General features: G+C 41.9%; 1 protein-coding gene across 6 annotated transcripts in view; it reads left to right on the top strand.

The window, feature by feature from the left end:
• ZMAT4 (zinc finger matrin-type 4) overlaps window positions 1-20,114 on the top strand; it is a 197,467-nt gene that overhangs the window by 150,716 nt on the left and 26,637 nt on the right. For 5 of the 6 annotated variants that reach the window (XR_007245935.1, XM_048513189.1, XM_048513190.1 and 2 more), the window contains one exon: window positions 17,278-17,374. The exons of the other annotated variant lie outside the window; for it this stretch is intronic. Coding sequence is in view for 4 of the 5 variants with exons in the window: in XM_048513189.1 (XP_048369146.1) it covers window positions 17,278-17,374 (97 nt within the window). In the remaining variant the exon portion in view is untranslated. The remainder of the gene's footprint in view (window positions 1-17,277; window positions 17,375-20,114) is intronic. 6 annotated transcript variants of the gene reach the window in all.

Below are 20,114 nucleotides of genomic sequence, written 5' to 3'. Positions count from 1 at the left end.
GGTAAAAAGGCGGGAAAAATCTGACAAGCTTGGTCAATGATTGGTTTTCCTGTCTGGATGACATTGGAGGATGTGTGTGTGGGGGGGGGGTCCATTGCATCTGTGCTGTGTGCAACCAGAATAAACTTTCAGCCATGAACAGTCAGTTGATTGAAGGTCTTTCCCTTCCTTTTGGAAGGAACAAAATGCCATCCCACCCCTTGAATAAACATCACTCCGCTGGCATCACTGCTCTAATTTTAAAAGTAGCACAGAACGGCTCAGAAGCACCTGATGCTACAGGAAGCAGATGGATTTATGGGCAACAAACAGCCTCCATTTGCAATTCATCAGGTTCTCTTGAAACTGTTCATTACTTCAAGTGCTTGTGATGTGGTGTATTAAAAATCCAAAATGACCTTCCAGAATCCTTCCAAGTAGAGACATTTAGGTGCAACTTTTGGGGAGATGGAAAAGCTTTTTTAAAGCGTGAGATGCAGCTTGACAAAAATAGATCAGACTATAAATCCAGCAGAACCCTTTCCAGGTTAATTGCCTCTATCGTCTTGTAGGTACTTGAGAGAGGCTTTTATTGAGAAGGCAAGTTTATGTACCTCTGGCACAGTGAATGTTTATACTTTAACTAGTTTGGGTGTGTTTGCACAAGCTGCCAAATGTCCAGTTTCAGGTCAAGATTACCTTTACTTGATCTTTTTTTATTTCTGAGACAGAACAGAGGGAGAGAAAGGGGAGTGGGCAGCACAGACAAGCTCAGAAATATTACTGTATGTCTATGCCAGGGGAGCCAAAGCAAGTCCCCAGGATAGGAGGGGTGCTTCTGACAGGCTGCCTGGTAGGTACTGGGTAGGAATCAGGTGTCTCCTCATGTCTAACTCTGTGTGTGATCCCTTGGGTGTGAAGTCTGGGTCCAAGTTACCTCACCGGTACCTAGCTGAGGGGAATCCCAAATTAGATAGGAACCATGGGATGCCGGTATCAAAACCTTTCCCCCTTTATTTTCTCAATTTAATTACTCCACATCGAAGATGCAATTTGCTCTGGGAAGAAAAACCTGCAGTTGGAGCAAATAGTATTGGAGCTAATAGTATTGATGGAAAAATAAATCAGGAAACCAGTAAGTGAGACAGAATTAAATCCCACTTCCATGGCACCGAGGTCCCAATGAGGCTCCTCCACAGCTGATTTTAAACAAAAGTAGAAAGAACAGGACATCTGAACATACCTCCAACTTCATAATTGTGAACACGGTCCAGATATCTTAGTTGTACTTTTAGCTAGATCAAGGCACGCATCTTTTATTTATGGATTAGACTCGTCTTTTAGATTTGAATTGTTCCAACCAGAAGGCTGTTCAGTTGTTGAGTATTTTAACTGGGCTTTCTTTCTGGTTACTCATCACTGGCTTTAGGGGGTATCTCATCTATAAATAGAGGAGCAAAATAATTGGTTTATCCAACCTCCCCCCACCCTTTTATTATAAAACACAGGTTTTTCTGAAGCTTGTAAAAAAGAACATTACCGAATATTACAGTATAAATCCTGTTGAGACATTACAAATCCCCACATGGTCTGGGAATCATTTCAAATGACTAAGCCAGCATGGGATGGATAATCAAATATATCTCTGCAAAGAAATAAAATGTGCAACTGAGACTATCAATGAACCGGGGGTAGAAAGAAGGCATATTTGAGGAGTGTACATGAAAAATAAACAGAGGCTTCTCCAACTCATTACACGCCTGAGACCATGATGCATCGCAGAGGTAATTTGTAAGAGGATTGCTGGAGACTGCTGTGATTGGATCGATGCAGGAGGAGAAATGGTTGGTGTTGGTGGGATTAAGCACTTAAAGCATTGAACTCTTTAGCTTTTGCTCTCTCAACATTTTGCCCTCTCAACAACCCCGTCAAGTAGGTTAGGGTAAAAGAGAGCAGTTAGCCCAAACTACATGAACATAATCAGGATATAAACCTGGAACACTGTAACCACTATACCATGTTGGCTCAGTAATAGGTTTGTTAGTCGCCAGGAGGAACTTGAAGATCTCCCAGAATTATGGCTCATCTCCTTTTGCTGGTCTTTGACTGTAATAAAGTGAAATTGAAATTGGCTCATCTCCAGACTACAGAGGTCAGTTCCCCTGTAGAAGATGGCTACTCTGAAGGGTGGACTCTATGACATTATGTCCTAATGAGATCCTGATGAGGTCACTCCCTTCCTGTCCTCCCAAAACTCATCCCCCAGTTTTCTTAATCTTCAGTTAGAAATCATACTGTGTGATGACATCATTGTAACTAGGAAGAGTGTTTTAAATAACAACAACAAAGAGGACTAACAATTAGGACTGTGAAAACCAGCAAACGATCGTAGGAAAGGCAGAATTTTGTTGGCCTTTTTGGAAACTGTACCCATCCTCTCTGAAACCCTCCCTTGCCACTATAGCTGATGAACAGCATTCTGCTCAGCCCTAATGCTAAGAATTTTTCTTCTAGTATTTTGACCGGCTGGGTATCACTTTTGTAACTGAAGAGAGTAATAGTGGTAATAAGGAAACGCCATCTACACATTAGAGTTCATGTTAAATTATTGAGGGTAATGGAAGAGAGAAAGTCTGACTCTTAAATTGTGCAGAGAGATAACCAAGGGGAGCGTGATACCTGTCCGAATATTCATCTAGGGGTGGTTTTTTGAGTCCTTGTATTTTGAGCATTTGTTCCCCAGAAAAACCCAGAGGCTTTTCCCATTCCCATTCAATGCATCTTGGAATGTGTGAAAGACCCAAAGGCCTTCAGGTCAGGCAAGGAACATTGGTGTCTTGAATGCAGTGGTGCCCAAATGTAAGATATGTTGATGTCCACTGATTTTAGTGAGGTGTGTGTCCTCTTAGATGTCTGTTGGAAATCAATGGAGTTTTAAAAAGTGTAACTTCAGCTAGGTTGAGCTCGGTGTGTAGGTGTGTTGTTGAAAATTAAAATCTGAACTAGTGTGCTATGAAAATTTGGTCCTGCTTGGTGAACTAATTTTGGATGAATGAGGGACTGATTTCTCCAGCTATAAAAAAAAAAATCTAGGAAATGCAAGATAAGACTTGAAATGAAATGGTTCCCGCCATCCCCATTCCTTTATTGTTCTCTGTGTTTGCTCTGCTCTGCATTTTATTCTGGCTAAATTCTCATTATACTCGGATTTGTCCTGGTCAAGCCAGAATTTAAGATGAATTCACTGTTTTGGATAAAACTTAGAAATGAAAATATGTAAGGAATTCATACTGCATCAAGTGCACTTCAGAAAAGACCAGGTATTTTGGAGATGAGACTTTTGGTAGTCTTCCTCCGTAAACACCTGTCAGATACATTTAAGAATATGGCTGGTTGGGTGTGTACCATGAGCTACGAATTCCCCATTTTTTGCTCAGAGAAATGTGATGTTGTGGTCAGAATAATCTGCAAGCCTTCGACAATACACTGCAACTTCTTTGCTCACACCTTCCTCCCTTTTTTCTTTTTTGCACATCTCCAAAGTCAACATTTAAATTGTGAGTTTCCTTCAGTCAGGGAGTTGTCCTTTCTTCTTATTTTACTTTAATGGTGCTAATAGTAGCAGTTTTGCTCCATTTGAAAACTAATTGCATGATTGTTCTGTATTTGACGCTGGAGCTTTCCTTTTGTATTTTCAAGTGAGTGAATCCCTACTAATAGATTAAATAAGGGCTAACATGCAGGTTTCCACAAAGGTGCTTGCATACTGACAGAAGAGAAAGAATCCATTAAAGAAATGTAATTAGAAACCTAACCTTGACCAGCATATATCTCAACAAAGAAATAGCTGTACTTTCAGTAAATCCCATGTAGACTTTAAAAGAAACTCATTTTTTCATTTACTTCCTCTTTTGTTTCTTTCCTAATTCAAAATAATATGCAGTAGTGTACACAAATATTCAGACCTGACAGTATGAGTGTTTAACTGTGAGAGGCAACTGGGAAATCTATTAAAAAGAAGACAGTGGCTATTTTAGAACACAAAGGGAACCTCTAACCCAGGGGTAGGGAACCTGCGACTCTCCAGATGTTCAGGAACTACAATTCCCATCAGCCCCTACCAGCATGGCCAATTGGCCATGCTGACAGAAGCTGATGGGAATTGTAGTTCCTGAACATCTGGAGAGCCGCAGGTTCCCTACCCCTGCTCTAACCTGTGGAATTCTGTGATTTTCTAAATGTATCCATAAGAAAGGAAATAATTTTTTGTCCCGTTGTTTGCCATAAACTTAGTGAGGAATATTTCTTTATTAAATTCATTCATTTATACTCCACTTTTCTCCACAATGGGGACCCAAAGCAGCTTTATTCCTCCTCCCCTCCATTTTATCATCACAACAATCCTGTGAGGTAGGTTAGGCTGAGAGAGCCCAAGGTCATCCAGCAGGCTTCAGTGGCTCAAGTGGCATTTCAAATCTGGTCTCATAAATACCAGATTAACCCTCTTAACTACAATACCTGTTTGGAAATGCCCAGCCAAACCCCACTCATGGGTGGGCCTCCTCGTGGTGCTCCTCGTTGCTTCCAGTGCTGTGCCAAGGCCCAACTCTGCTTAGGATGTCCACCTGATGCCCCAGCAGCAGCCAGCCAACACCACAGCTTCAACAATGGTACAAGTGTCTCTCCCCAGGGCACCCACCCAATGTACTGTGCAGTGCCAGCAATCTGCAGGCAACGGGACATACCCCTCTCTGCTCACCCAGCAGCAAACAAGGCTCCAGAGCAGGGCCCAGAGCAACCCACAGGCAAGCTCGAAACAGACAGAGGTGGTGCCAGTAAGACCAAGAGAGGGGGTGGGCGGGCCAGGGTTAGGTGGACAAATCCAATGGAGGCCAGCTGAAAGCCTTACCTCCTTCCACTCTACGTCCAGGAAACCAAAGGGAGTACCAGGAGGGGGTGGGGTGGGGTCAGAAACCAGGAACTTGGAAGGCAAAGGGGCTAAGGGAAATGAATCAGGGTGGCATGCCAGGGACTAGGATGAGTTTGATGGATAAGTCCTATGAGAAAGGGGCCAGTGGATGGCCAGTGGAACCCATTGGTGGAGGGAAAAGGAGGGTGGAACATCCTGGCTAAAAAAAACCCAACATGAGCCAAGGCCAAGGAGGGGACCAGTTGGGAGGTTCCTCAGTGCAGAGAACCTCACAGTCAGAGAATGGAGCAGCTATTCTGATGCCAGTGAGGCATTTCAGTGCCTCAGCTTTGACAGAGTGGAGCGTTTATCAAGGACCCCTGAGTGGGAGGAACCTCACAATACCACACTGACTCTCACGTCCAAGGAACCCAGGAGTCAAATTAACAGAAATTTTGAAGAAAATCCACAAGAGCCACAGATGAACCATTTTTATTCCAAGTCAGATAATTGGTCCATCTAGCTCTGTGAGTGCCAGTGGTTCTCCTGAGTCCCAGACAAAGTTGATTTCCTGACCTGTGGTCTTTTAACAGGAGATTCTAGGGTCTGAACTTCTGTAGGTCAAGCATGTGCTCTACCGCTGAGCCGTGGTGCCTCCTCATTTCAAAAAAACCTGTTTCCCCAGGGGTTTTGGGTAGCATGGGAAGGATGGAAAGTTTAAATCCCTCTGGTCACCCAAATCGTCCCAATGAACAAGCAGGCTTATGGTGCACTTTCATGCAGCATCAGTCTGCAGGGCTGAGGGGCAACATTCCCAGGCTGGAATGCCAGTAGAAGCTGGCTAAAGTCAACTCCACCCCTGGGAACGCCCTCCTCACTGCCCCCAGTGCAGGTATCCACTTGGTTACCAACATAGCTCCACAGCAGCCCAGACTTCTGGGTTTGCCTGCTGCAGAGCTGTGGGGCAGCTGGACACAGGCATTTTTGCTCCTTCAACCAGCGTGGGTGTCCCTTATGCTGGCAGAGGGGGCAAATGCAGTGGTGTAGCCCTCCACTGCACCTTCGGCAACCCCCCCTCCCAAATCTGAATTGGACTGTTAGGTCCAGGCGTTTGTGCTTAAAACAAGCTTTCTATCTGCTGTGGAAGTACTTATGGGTGAGTGAATGAGGCCCAGTGTCTCTCTGTGTGTGCACACATCCAGCATTTTGGATTCTTTCATATTTAAGTAATGCAAGTTCTTCCCTCCTGAAGTTTTTTTCTCCACAGTTTGGCTGACTTCTGCATTGATTTTATGCCTGTCATCTTTACTGTCATTTTTAGCATTTAGCACTTCTCGTTGATCGTAATGTCTCCTGATGTGTAAATGGTATTAACTGTTGCATAATTAATCATTAAATCCTTTCCAAAAATGCATGTGAAAATCCCAGGTTGATTATGCACAAGGGGGTGAATGTTTGTTGCAGCAAGATATCTTTCCTCAAGGCCTGCTTCCACTTTCCATTCACTCCACAGCAAGCAAGACCACTTGTAGTGCGACTTTTAATTTGCTTTGCTGCCAGAGTGAGCAGAATTACCAGTGCGCACAGCTTTGCCCTGGACAGGTTCCCTCTGCACATGGCCAGCCTGCAAAGCTCCACCCTTTCAGCTCTCTTGCACTGCATACCTTGCCCCTCGCCCTCCCCTTCCATGTTGGCTGCTCACAAAAAAATCACAGAACAGAAGCTCACTCTTATGGGCTTAGCCAAAACACCCACCTCCACCTTCTCATGTTGATATATTGAGATGTCAGCATGATACAAAAAGAGAGTGCTTAGAAATAGCAATGCTCTCTGTCCTCTGGCAGCAGCAGCAGGAAGTTGGGAGGGGGAGAGAATATCGACTATAGCACAATGTCCTCTTCTTTGATAGTGTGTGGTCCAGGGAATTGCTTTGCTCTTTTGTGGGGAGGTGGAGTATTTTTGGGACAGTAATAGCAATAAAAGTGCATTTTAAATTTTGACTACCAGGTGGTAGTTAAGAATAATTATTTTTAAGAGCTGTGCTTATAAGATTAAGTTGATGGGCGGAGTTAAGGGAAACAGGACTGGGAGAGTTCTCTATAGAAAAACTGCATGCCCAGCAGTGAGTGCCTCCTCACATGTAAACACAGGCTCATTCCAGCACAGCATATTTATGATGAGTTGCAATCATTATAAATGAACTCGTTTTCCCTTTTTCTAAATAGAAAACACATTCATTCATAACAGTTGCAATTCATTATAAATATGCTGTGTGAAATCCACAACAGATACGTAAGGAGACCCCTCTTCAAGTCCACTGCGCACTGAAGAGTCCCGAGGTAGGCATTTCATGCATAATTGGCACCAGTGTAACAACAAAATGCTCACCTTTAAACCAGACATTCCTAAGCTGTCTCTTTCCTCTTGGTAGCCTTGAGCTCTTATCTCCTAATTTATTCATTTTGAGTCATCTACATACCAAAGGAATTATCAACTAGCAGAAGCCTAGGTTAGGAAAAATGTACTGAATTGCCAAACTCTGAATGATCAGCCTCTATATTGGTGCCTGTTATTTTTCTGTCTATAAATTGACCATAGTCACGAGCCATGATTAGCTTAAAGGAATCCATTCAGATCACCAAGGCCCAAGTTGAACCATTGAATGTATGAAATTCATCTACCTGTCTGTATAATTAGTTAGTTTAAAATTGACATATTTGTGTTCGTGTGAATCATAAATTGGTTCTCCTCTAGCATGATGTATTGAGGCTTTTAAAGTGAAATGTGGACTGCACTTTTTTTGATTAAACACCACCATTTGATAGTTTCAGTTTTTAAAAAAATTGTTGCTTTGAGTGCCTTTAAAGTAGAAACACAGGACTTAGGTTTTAATAAACCCCTCACATACCCCTTACATTAATTAGCATATGTTGGCTATAGCAGTCAGGGAGGCAAATTCTTCATGTACTGGCATTTATCCCTTTGACTCCAACTTTCAGGTATAATTTGTATAATCTTTGGGAAGATGCAGTCACAGTAATGAGGAGACAGTGATCCTTCCTGGGTGAGCCAGTTTCATTCCTTATATAGTGATCAAAGCTTACAATCCATATCACATGTCACCAGTAATGATATCTCCAGAATTTCATGGTCATATAGAGTAACCATGGGACCAAGTATCGAACTGTCCACAGAACTTTACGATAGTGATCAGCTTCGATATTTGTTTCCCCAAAATTCTGCATCGATAGGGCTTCTAGAAGGCTGCCTGCTAGTAAGCCCCAGAGACTTTACTTGGATCTTAATCTGTGAGTCATAGCAAAGCAGAAAAGCTAACACAGAAGAAATTGGTGGTTTTTTCCCCCTCTAGGACAAGTGAGAAATTATTTTTAACACCAGACCTTTACTGTAAAAGAAAGGTGTTCTTGTCAGTGGTAGCGAATAAAATGAACAATATAAAAAAGTCTATAAACAATAGCGCTTGGAGGATTATTGCAAAAAGGCTTCTTAATCAACAAGCAGGCATTACGTTTATGGGTAAGCAGGTGCATTATTTATATGTCTATAGTATGGGAATCAGCCTTGTTTGTTATCTCTTTTTAAAAGATCTCACCTCCAGAAGATACCAGTTGGCATATACAAAAAATTTGCATTTGACCCGTTTAGAGCTCTCTACGGATTAGTCAACTAGTATTTATTTAATCACCTGCCTCTGGATTACTCATTGTATGAATTAATGCATATGCTTTAAAAAAACTTTGATGAAGGTGACTTTTTTGGAATACTGGTGAGGAAGTGAAAAAATACAGACATAAAAATTAAAAACACATTACTTTGTATTTTATATAGCACTCCCCAGATATGCAGAACAGGTAATCCTTACAGTAATTCTGCAAAGTAGGTCAGTATTATTTTTCCCTTATTGCATATGGTGAGGGGGAAACTAAAAGAATGGTTTGCCATCAACACTATCAAATGTTTGACAAACTAATCCTCTACACCTGAACCATTCTCATATTCAATGTGGTAGAGTGAGAGGAGACATGAATATGCTCAGAGGTGAGATCCAGCAGGTTCTCACCAGTTCTCAAGAGTAGGTTACTAATTATTTGTGTGTGCCGAGAGGGGGTTACTAATTGGGTCTGCTTTTCCGTTAGAAATTCCATGAGGTCCAAAAATCATAAAGTCCTGTTGTTTCCTATGTGGCTGGTTAGCGAAGGTAGAAAACGGGATAATTCTCCCTGTTGGGCTGTTTTAAAAATATGTTTTAGAAATATGGTAAAGTTCCTTGTTTAAGGAAAGTATCCTTCTTTTGATTTCTAGAAACAAAATTAAGAATTTGAAAGTATTAAGTATTTGACAGGCAGTCAATTAGAGGAGAAGTAGTTGTTTCTGTTGGCAGTAGATGATAGGACTTGCTATAATGAGTTTAAATTATGGACAGAAAGATACCAGCTGGAAATTAGGAACTTTTTTTTACAGTAAGAGTTTTTTACAGTAACAGAGAAATTATTAATGCCCCGCCCCTGGAATGCCCGGCCACGCCCCCATCATGCCCCGCCCAGCCCCATTGGCACTACACCACTGTTTGAATCCCACCACCAAGGGAACCTGTTACTAAAATTTTTGGATCCCACCACTGAATATGCTATGCTGTTCCCAAGGCGTAATTCCTTATTGTAGGGATGGTGACCTCAGAATACACTTCCTCCACACATAGATGCTGTACTCATGAGCAAGTGCTTATGCAGAGGCAAGGGTGGGGCCAAAAATGCTTCCCTGCGTATTGACTGAATTGTCAATGAATAGATCATTTGCAGAGAGCTACTGTTTGTGTTCAACTTGTGACAGCGCACAAAACATTAACCTTTCACCGTCAGCAACTTAAAAGAGAGTGAAGTTGCAGTCTCTGTTTTATTATGTTCTTCACATTTCTGAAGTAATACACTGAAGTATCTGAAGTAGGGGGTGGGGGTAGAATGTAAACAATTCAATCCAAAGACCAAAATGTTCCAACTGTGAAACTGTATCAACAAGATTAAGGTCAAGACACAGTGATTTGTCCAAGAGACCTAGTGACCACTTAGTAGAAGCAAGATCTGAAATGCTATGTATGCTAGAGATGTTGTATGCTAGAGATGTTGCAACTCCCCTTATTATTTAATTATTCGACCTGATCCTACATGACCCCGGGTACAATTGTCTTCTGTTTTTATTCATTGTCATCAAAACTTTTTTGGCTTTGTGGAACATTGTTTGTTGTTTTTAAGTAGGCAACAAGCAGCAGTTTTGATCTCAATTTCAAAAAGTCTTCTGTTGAAACGGGCTCTGTCAGTATAACGAAAGCAGGGACAAGCTGGCTGTGCTCTATAAAAATTACTGTGCTCGTGGGAGCTGTCTGGGATCCTGAGAAATGGATCCCCTGATAAATCTATGTGGCTCTTAGTTCTGTTTCTGCCTTGAACTGGTAGAGCACTGGCTGCAGCGATATGCTTGCTCAGTATAAATAAGATAGTTGTCTAAGTAAAGATTATCGTACAACTGCTGTGCTTGCAGAAGATTTGCAGTGCACGCCTGCGTCTGGTTTTGTTTTGTTACTGTCACAGCTGACTCACAGAGATCCAATAGGAGTTTCAAGACAAGAGATGTGCAGGGGTGGTTTGCCATTGCGTATCTCTGCTTCATGACCCTGGTATTCCTGGAAGTCTCTCATCTAAGTACTTGCCAGGGTCAGCGCTGAGAGTATTTGATTGGCTGCCAGTCAGCAGCAAGTTTCCATGGCAGAGTGGGAATTTGAGCCTGGGTTTCTGACACCTTGGCCATTAAACCTTAGTGGCTCTGTCCCATGTCATTGGGTTAACCTTAATGTTCTGTCAAGAGTGCAGAAAATTAGAATGAAGCTTCTTGCAGTGTAGCTTATTATGGTCTCATCATTGTTTCCACATAACCTGTACAACGTCTTGTAAATATCTATGTCTGCATAATATGTCTTAGTGGCTGGTATTATCCCCTCCCCAAATTGTGATGACACGATGAAGTTCTAGTTCAACTGGAGAAATAAAAAAACCCCAACAATTCCCTATGTCCTGGTGGTGTTCACCTGCAAGTTCTTAGGGGACTCAAATGTGAGGTGGATGATCTGCAAATCCATATATGTAATTTGTCACTAAAATCAGCCACTGTACCAGAAGACTAGTGAGGAGCAAATATTAGATCTACCAGACCACGGCCACACAGCCCGGAAAACCCACCACAACCAAATATTACACTGATCTTTCAAAAAAAGGATCCAAAGGGAAACCTTTAATCAAACTTTGGAAGGTTTTTTTGGGGGGGAGGTTAATTATTGCTTTTCTGTGCTTTAAATGATCATAATTGTGCAGTTATATAATTGTGTTAGATGTTTAGGGGGTAATTTCATTTCTTGCCCCATGTGCCATTTTCTATAGCTACACCCCTGATGACAGTGTCAAAAGCATTATACACCTTGGCCCCTAGATTTTGAGGCCCTGGGTTTCAGCCTGCCGAGCCTATAGGTAAATCCGGCACTGAGGCAAACTCTTGGTCAAATTGCCTTAGTGTTCCCCAAGACAGCTTGTCTTGAGTAATTGCACTGTGTTGAACAGTTTTGCAGCTGTGAGCTAGCTATTGCACTACAGCAGTGGTCACAATTTCCATCAGACCCTGCCAGCATGGACAATTGGCCATGCTGGCAGGGGCTGATGGGAATTGTAGTCCATAACATCTGGAGTGCCAAAGGTTCGCCACCACGGCGCTACAGGGTCAGGTCACTGAAACTTATGGCTGCTTTTGCCCAGTCTGAAAACGGAAGCATTTCAGTCATTGGAGAAGAGGTAGCTACATTTATTTGAGAAATAATAGCATATTCAAGTAATGCATTCAAGAACTAATTGTGAAACTGGCTTGCTTCACGGGCAATCGCCAAAGGCACACAAGCACTTAAGGCATAAGACTGAAAAAAATCTTAGTTTTCTTTCATTATATTTTTTTAAAGGAGGTGGTAGCAGCGAATGGAAGAAGCAGCTGCAAATAAAGCAGTGAAATAGTGCAAGAAGGCATTGTAATCATGTAAACAGAATGCATCCAAATTAGATTAGACTGAGCAGAATACTTCACTTACTGATCAGCTCCCTACTCACAACTCCAGCAGGTTGTGAACCAAACCAGTGAGTGAGAAATCATATTTAAATACATATGATGAAGTGAGGGGTGGCATTTTGCAAGGTGATAGCAAAAATAGGCAAATATCTTCAGGAGGTCAATAAATAAAAGTTAAATAACTGGAGTTCTTTGTAATTTTAAAAACACTTCTCAATTTCAATTCTCATAAAACACATTACATAATTTTATAGTGGCCCTTTCTGCACGGGCCAATAACAGCACCCTAGGGACGGCAAAAACACTGTTTGCATGGGGGGCGCTGCTGCATTGCAGCAGCACCACACTCACTCCCCCCCCCCCCAGTGGCATGAAGCTGCTGTTTCCCAACCTCACTCCCCGAGCGAGGTTTTCTGGAAACAGCGGCCGTGCGAACGGCAGCGGCTGGAAGGCGCCATCCCCTCCTTTCCCGAACGACTTACCTTCTCTCCGATGGGGTGTGATGCACAGTATTTCCCCACATATTTCAAAATTGTCACCCTTGTAAATGCAAAAAGATCCTTCTCTTTCATTTATACTATACCTGCAGTTTTGGCATATGACAACCTTGTGTCGAGCACTTTTGAGGTTCTCCAGTGAAAGGTGTTATATAAGCTCAAAGTGTTTGTATTTAGACTCCCATTTCGAAATAAAAATGTTCGTGAACTGAGTACATGACTCGTTTTCTAGCTTAGGTTGCTCCATTTGTAAAAAAAAAGAACAGAGAGAGAAAAGTCTGCAACTGAGATCTTTAGTGTCTGAAGTAATCAGCACATTTTGGAGAAACTTTCAGCAGCAAAACCATGTTCTCCTGATGTGGGATTTAAGATGAAAAGATATATTTAGGAATACAGCATTCTATGGTCATGATAAGAAGATTACTGAGGTGGAGATACCAATATTTTCTAAGTGATCCATATAGCAGTATGTTCTACTAGTTTTGTCCTACCACCTCCACATAGTAGTCCTGTTTTCGTAGGAGTGGCCCTGCAAATACTGTACAAAATTCTTCTGCGGTTGGCTTGACATGTAGACAAATGACAGGAGACAGCAGGTGGTGGCCAGTTTCCTAGCTTTTATGTGATGCCTAAATTAGAGGTAAATGAGGGAAATTGCCAACTATTGAAGTAGTCTGTGAAGGCCTTGGACACCCATTCTGTAGTGAAGTGGTAACACTAATCCCAAATGAAATCCTCTGTCTGTCACCTGATATTTGGATTTCTTGTGCCTCCTCATGAACTTACTGACATGACTCTCCAAATAGTAAGGTTTCTGCTGCTGCAAAAAGCAGGATAGCTAAGGCACCAAAATGATGCCCGAACTCTCAAGAGATGAAGGAATTTTGACCAGTTCAAAGAGCCCTACTGGGATCAAGTGTAGCTTGCTATATTGTATTTAAAGAGATCTGAAGAGGTCTGCCATATTGTATTTAAAGAGGTCTGAAGAGAGGCCAAAGAAGATCCACTCCAACCTGTGCCCAGGGCACTGATAAGCAAGAGCAGAGAAGGAGAAAAAAATAGCTGTTTATCTTGCCTAGGATTGTCAGCTTTGCACTGGCAATTCCCGGGAAATTTGGGGGGCAGTGTTTAGGAAGGATAGAGTTTTATGGGATGTGTTATGCCATCTTTCAGAACACTCTAGGAATCTCACTGATCTTTGTTATGAAGATGTCACTTATGGTTGTGGAATGTGTTTTTTATGTTCCAGGTAATTTTCTAGGAATCCCTCCAAAGATTGGGGAAATTCCTTGAGCATCACCATTAGTGCTACCCAGAGGTGTAGCTCCAAGGGGGGGGGAGGCATGACGTACCAAGTGTGCAACCCTGTGGGGGTCTGGCAAGGGCGTGACGGGGATGGAGGATGCACCAGTGCACCAGGCGCTTTTCCCCCTTGCTACGCCTGTGGTGCTACCCCCCCCCCTTTTTCTCCTCTTAAAATCTTTGAGGGCTATAGTGAGATTTTGCCTGCTATCAAGGGGCAAATGGATTTCCCAGATTCTAGTCTGACATTTTAACCACTACACCACGCTGGATCTCACCATGAATTAACTTGATCTTGGTTGCCAGTGACACATTATTACACTAGAATATTTTCATTCCATCTTCATCTAAATCGAATGCAGCTTTACTTAAAAAACGTTCTGCCGACAGATTAAGAGATATGGAGATGTCATCCTTGTCTGACATCTTTGCCAATTGATAACTGTTCTAGTTTTCCATATTCTGTCTAACAGTATCCTCTTGTCCAGAATGAGCATCAAAACAGCAGCCTTCGGTGGTAGTTTTTAAAATTTAAATCTTTAATTCTTCAAAGAATGGAGTCACCAGTTAAAACTTGCCTTTTAAATCCCATCTAAAGAAAGATTTTGTCTTTCAGTTTGGGAAATGTTGCAGGTGTCTGTTAATAATGCTCTCTTTTTTGGCCTATTATGTACTGTTGCTTTCTGAGAAGTATTTCTGGTGTTTTGTTTTTGCTGCTGGTGTTTGTTCTCAATTTATCCACAACAGGATGCTAAATTGCAGAGGTGACAAGTTGACCAGAATGATTCACTGTTTGTTATTATATTGTAAGGCAGCACTGCTATATACAATAGATGGTGGCTGCTGCTAACCAACACTGATGATTTTATAGTCTTAATGACTTACATAGCACCAACTGCGTGCATGGCATTTTTCAGGGATCAAGAAAACAGTCCCCTGCCCCCAAAATTGTATAATTTAAAATTTGAGACAAGAAAGACAACAGAGGTGTAAACTAGACATGACAAATTCTGGACTCCACTCCAGTGAATGTTTGTGTGGGTGCCTCCGCTTTCACACAAAACACAACGAGGATAGAAGCTGCCATGGTAGCTTTAAAAGGAAGTGTGAGGAAGTGATTGATTGCAGCTGCCACTGGGAGAGGGGAAAAGAGCTGCTCTGAATTGCTTGCAGGGTCACTGGGCACTGCTGGGTGACCTTCTGTCCACCCCTCTTTTAAAGGAAAATTACAGCCGTTCATGGCTCCTGGGGACAGGAGAAGAGTACAAGTACTAGGTTGTCTATTTCAGTGAGCCCCTGCAGCCCCTGCACTCTGGCTCTTTCCTGCTATGTAAAGAAGTGAGAGGGGAAAAAGGGGGTACCTCAGCACAACACCCTGTTATCACTTCTGGTTGAGTGGGTAACGTGACGACATGGTGTCACGGACATTATACACATTTCCAGAATTTCTATGGTTTTTTGAAATTTTATTTTGATTGGTAAAGCAGGATTCACCACTTAGCCTAATATGACCCAACTCAGCCCTTAATCAATTTTGAACACTCCAATTTTGGGAGAAACTAGATAAGGCTACTCAGGAGAAAAATGAGTCTTAGGCCCCTTCCGCACATGCAAAATAATGCGTTTTCAAACCACTTTCACAACAGTTTGCAAGTGGATTTCCGCACAGCTTCAAAGAGCATTGAAAGCAGTTTGAAAGTGCATTATTCTGCATGTGCGGAATGAGCCTCAGTTTTGGGAATTAGTTTCTCTAGGATCAAACAGCTTATCACCTTGAAGTCCAAATTTCCGGAAATAGCTGGTATGCATACTACTTCAGCATTTTTGAGATTCCACAGTCAACATCCGGTTCTATAGAAGACACAAGTCCATTATGTAATAATGAAATAACAACTCTACCAGATTGGCCTCCAGTTTCAGAGGCAGAAATTAAGAATTTAATTTCATCTATGGCCTCTGGCAAGTCACCTGAAGAAGACATAATTCCCCCGACTTGTTCAAAACTTTCTCCAATTGGTGGACTCCAGTTTTAGCCAAGGTATTTACCCAAATCAATAAATTTGGAAATTAAGTATAGTGATTCCAATTAATAAAACAAGGTGATAAAACTGATCCTAACAACTATCGACCAGTAAGTCTGTTAAATATGGCTTCAAAAATCTATGGCAAATGTCTCTATCAGAAACTTGAAGATTGGGTTATAGATAACCATATTATTTATCACCATCAAGCAGGCTTCAAAAAAGGGCCATCTACCACTGCCAAAGTCTCTATAACCTGGCATTTTCTGATCTAGAAGAACTCACCAGAGCTTTATACGTAGCTTTTGTAAATCTGGCCATGGCTTTTGATTCAATTGACAGAAATAGATCCTGGATAAAATTAATGAAGCTAAACATCGATAAGCTATTGCTATTTCTTCTGTGCAAATTACACACAGATGCCTATGCTAAAATCAGAAAAGGTATCTCAGGCTCTCTAACAACTAAAATTCCAATCAAAAGAGGAGTAAAGCAAGCTTCTTATGGTCTTAGCTTCTCTACTTTTTAATCTATACATAAACGACATTGTACAGAGATTATCAGGACCATAATTTATAGCCCCTTCTATTAACCAACAGAAAATTTCAATCTTATTATATGCCGATGACTTGGCATTAATCTCCCAAACTCTATTAGGTCTAAAAAGATTGTTTTACAGTTTGCGTTGTATAGTTGTATCTGATTTTATTCTTTTTGACCTATGTGGGCTTGGAAGGTGATATTGTGTACGTGACTGGGGTTCTTTTGTTCTGTTTCTGCGTTATTTTGGTTTCCTTTCTCCCTTACTTAAAATATGCATTTAGCATATTTATGTTTATCCCGTAGCTGTATTGCCTGCATTGGTGACTGTCATTCAATGGATTTTTAGTGATGCAGCATTTTATTTGCCTTGCTGATGTCACAGGTTTATTAGCTTGACTTGGAACCTTCGGCTGAAAGAATGCTTCAAAAAAATTAAATAATCCCCAAGTAAATAATTGCTATCTTGATATTGGGTTCTCAGTTCTCAAAGCTATTCATGTATCAATTTTTATATGCAAATTTAAAGCCAATTTGGTTTGGCTTTCATACCCACATTTGCCTAAAAGTTCCAAAAGTAGTAATGTAAGTAGGAATGTGAATGTTGCTGTATTTGATATTTCATTTCATTAGCACATCAAATATGATCACATTTTCTCTTGCCTTTCCTCCAAAGCAGCATAGTGGCATGGTTCTCTCCTCCAGTTTGTCCTCTCAACAACCACGTGAAGTAGGTCAGCTAAGAGAGAATGACTAGCTCCAAATCCCCCACCAACACACCAGGATTTAAAGCAGGCTCTCCCTGGCTCTGTTGCTGTGCTCTAACTGCTATATTTTTCTGGTGAAATTGTGAGAATGGCAACTGTGGTACAGTGATAGTACAGCTAATTCCATTGGATTCTGTTCACAGGTCTGAAGCGCAGCTACACTTGTAACATCTGTAACATCACTCTAAACTCAATAGAACAGTATCATGCACACCTGAAGGGTTCCAAACATCAGACCAAGTGAGTATATCTCTTTTGATGGCCAACTGGCTGGCTTAGGCCGGTGAGGGAGGCTGAGCAAGACCAAAGAGCAAAATGTGGGAGAGAGAAAGATCGCAGTCCCAGATAGTCATAACGGCCGGTCTGCCCTCTGCTCAACCTGTAAATGGCTCACCAACTGAAAGCTGAATTCACAAATTCTTTCGGGAGGCAAGGGGGATGGTTACTTTGCACTGAGAGTTCTCAGATGGAGTTCAACATTTTTTTTTGCACATGTGTGTTCTTACATTGCTGCTAGGGATTTTTTGAGAGATATATTGCTCCATTTAAATGTTACATGCCATGCCCCTACAGTAGCAGCAGCCTACGAAGTGGGTTGCAGGGAATATTCCAACTCTCACCATTGAGTACTTCTGAAGGAGGAAGTGGTACCCTTTCCAACGGGCAACAGGAAGTGGTGATGGAAATGCCAGACAGACAGCTACAGCACCCTGGGTAGCCAGCCATGCAGCTATTGAGTGGATAGTAGAAACTGGCATATCAGGTCCTGCTAGTAGCAGTGTACCCATACAGTGCCACAGCCTGGGCCTCAGCAGTTCTATCACCACCTCCCAACACCCGCTGGTAAAGATGCAGCCTCCTCCTCCCCCTTCAGTAGTGTTTAGTGGCAGGGACTGGAATATTCCCTATAACCCAACTACGATCAGGGCCAGCCCAGTAGTTGACTGTTTTAAGAGCTTTGAGGAATTTGGATCATGCATGTTCCGAAGTGGCATATCCAGTCATAATAGTCTTAATAGTTTTAATTTTCAGGGGTAAGAAAAGAGGAGAGGCTGCAGCATGTGGGACTCTTTAGTTTGGAGAGGAGACGTCTGAGGGGGGATATGATTGAAGTCTATAAAATTATGCGTGGGGTAGAAAATGTTGACAGAGAGAAATTTTTCTCTCTTTCTCACATTACTAGAACCAGGGGGCATACATTGAAAATGCTGGGGGGAAGAATTAGGACTAATAAAAGGAAACACTTCTTCATGCAACGTGTGATTGGTGTTTGGAATATGCTGCCACAGGAGGCGGTGATGGCCACTAACCTGGATAGCTTTAAAAAGGGCTTGGACAGATTTATGGAGAAGTCGATTCATGGCTACCAATCTTGATCCTCTTTGATCTGAGATTGCAAATGCCTTACCAAACCAGGTGCTCGGGAGCAACAGCCGCAGAAGGCCATTGCTTTCACATCCTGCACGTGAGCTCCCAAAGGCACCTGGTGGGCCACTGCGAGTAGCAGAGAGCTGGACTAGATGGACTCTGGTCTGATCCAGCTGGCTTGTTCTTATGTTCTTATGTTCTTATCCCAGTCCGAGTAAGTTGACATATAAACCCTGCTGTTCTTGAGCATTGATGCCACCGGACATTACCAAGTGATAGAAGCCTGAGACAGATTTACATAGCAGGAGATATATTCTGAAATCGTATGGATACATCCTTCTAGAGACCAATTCAAAATGCAGAGTGTGGAACATTTTGTCATGTGGTTCCTCGTCTGCATTCAAAAAACGATACAGTTCAATCCCACCATCCTGTATCCCACCATCCTTTTCAGAATGTGTAGATCAGCACCAACTTTGGGAGAGGATGTTTGTAGTTGTACACAGTTCCAGCTTCTCCTCCTCCTCCATGTTTCTTGCTTGGTTATTTCTTTGTCCTTTTTTTTAAGCATGAAATGTATTTTCTATCTGCCCCTTTTGCTGTCTTGCAATGGAAGAATCTTTCCCTAGAGATCTTTTTATTCCTTGTAATTTCCTCTGCATATCACACCCGTTCACAGCATCTCTGAATATGAAAGGTCTTGACTCTGCACCAGAATCTTTCCATCCTTTTTTAAAAATTGAATCGGTTCTTCAGAAGATACAAAAGATGTTTCTTTTGGCCTCTTGTACCCCTTGGGTTGAAACTACCAATGCAGCTTTATTAAGGTGAAGAAAAGCTTTGCTAAAAAGGAGTTTGTGGAAAGTTAACCTTGCTTAAATTGGACTGTCAGAGTGAATTATAAGCAAATGCCCAATATTATGACTATAAAACTAAACCTGATTGCACTGTACTGTAGCTCAGTAAATTAACCACAATTTCAAACCATTTGACTTACTGTTAAGAAATTCATTCATTAGATGCAAAGATACGTTCTTTCCTCCAAACTCACATTTAAAACTATTCGGAACATTTACCAGTTGCGGAATGTGCAGCATTAATTGGCCCTCCTATCAGTCCTCTACCTTCAATAATTTGAGAAGCAGGAGAAATAATGGGGGTAATGGCCTTGATGTAGACACTAGGAATTTTCCCCAGTGTCTCTGGTAAACACCATAGAGACTGGGGATTCATACACCATTTCTGGAAGTGAGGTTGCATCAGTCAAAGAGAAGTGATGTAATAGCCTCCATGCCACTTTAGGAATTTCCTCAATCTCAGTAGCATTGAAGCCTTGGTCCACCATCTCTACAGCCTTCCCACAGCAGCCTAATAATTACTTGTTGACCAGGTTGTAGGATTTGACATGGTATTGCACCATAGGTTGAAAACATCCCAATCAGTCAATCTTCAGAGAAGAAAGAAAGAAAACTACAAAAGGGATGCAGTTGATGAGAACTAAAGGAATGACCGGGTTTAAGTGTTCAGAAAACTAACCAGAGGTGGGAAGCAATCCTAAGAAAACAGGGAAAGGAGCAGAGATATGATGCAGAGATTGCTTATGTCAGAAATT

The sequence above is a fragment of the Sphaerodactylus townsendi genome, linkage group LG12 (assembly GCF_021028975.2).
Source record: "Sphaerodactylus townsendi isolate TG3544 linkage group LG12, MPM_Stown_v2.3, whole genome shotgun sequence".
Lineage (NCBI taxonomy): Eukaryota > Metazoa > Chordata > Lepidosauria > Squamata > Sphaerodactylidae > Sphaerodactylus > Sphaerodactylus townsendi.
This window is presented reverse-complemented; position numbering and strand designations above follow the sequence as displayed.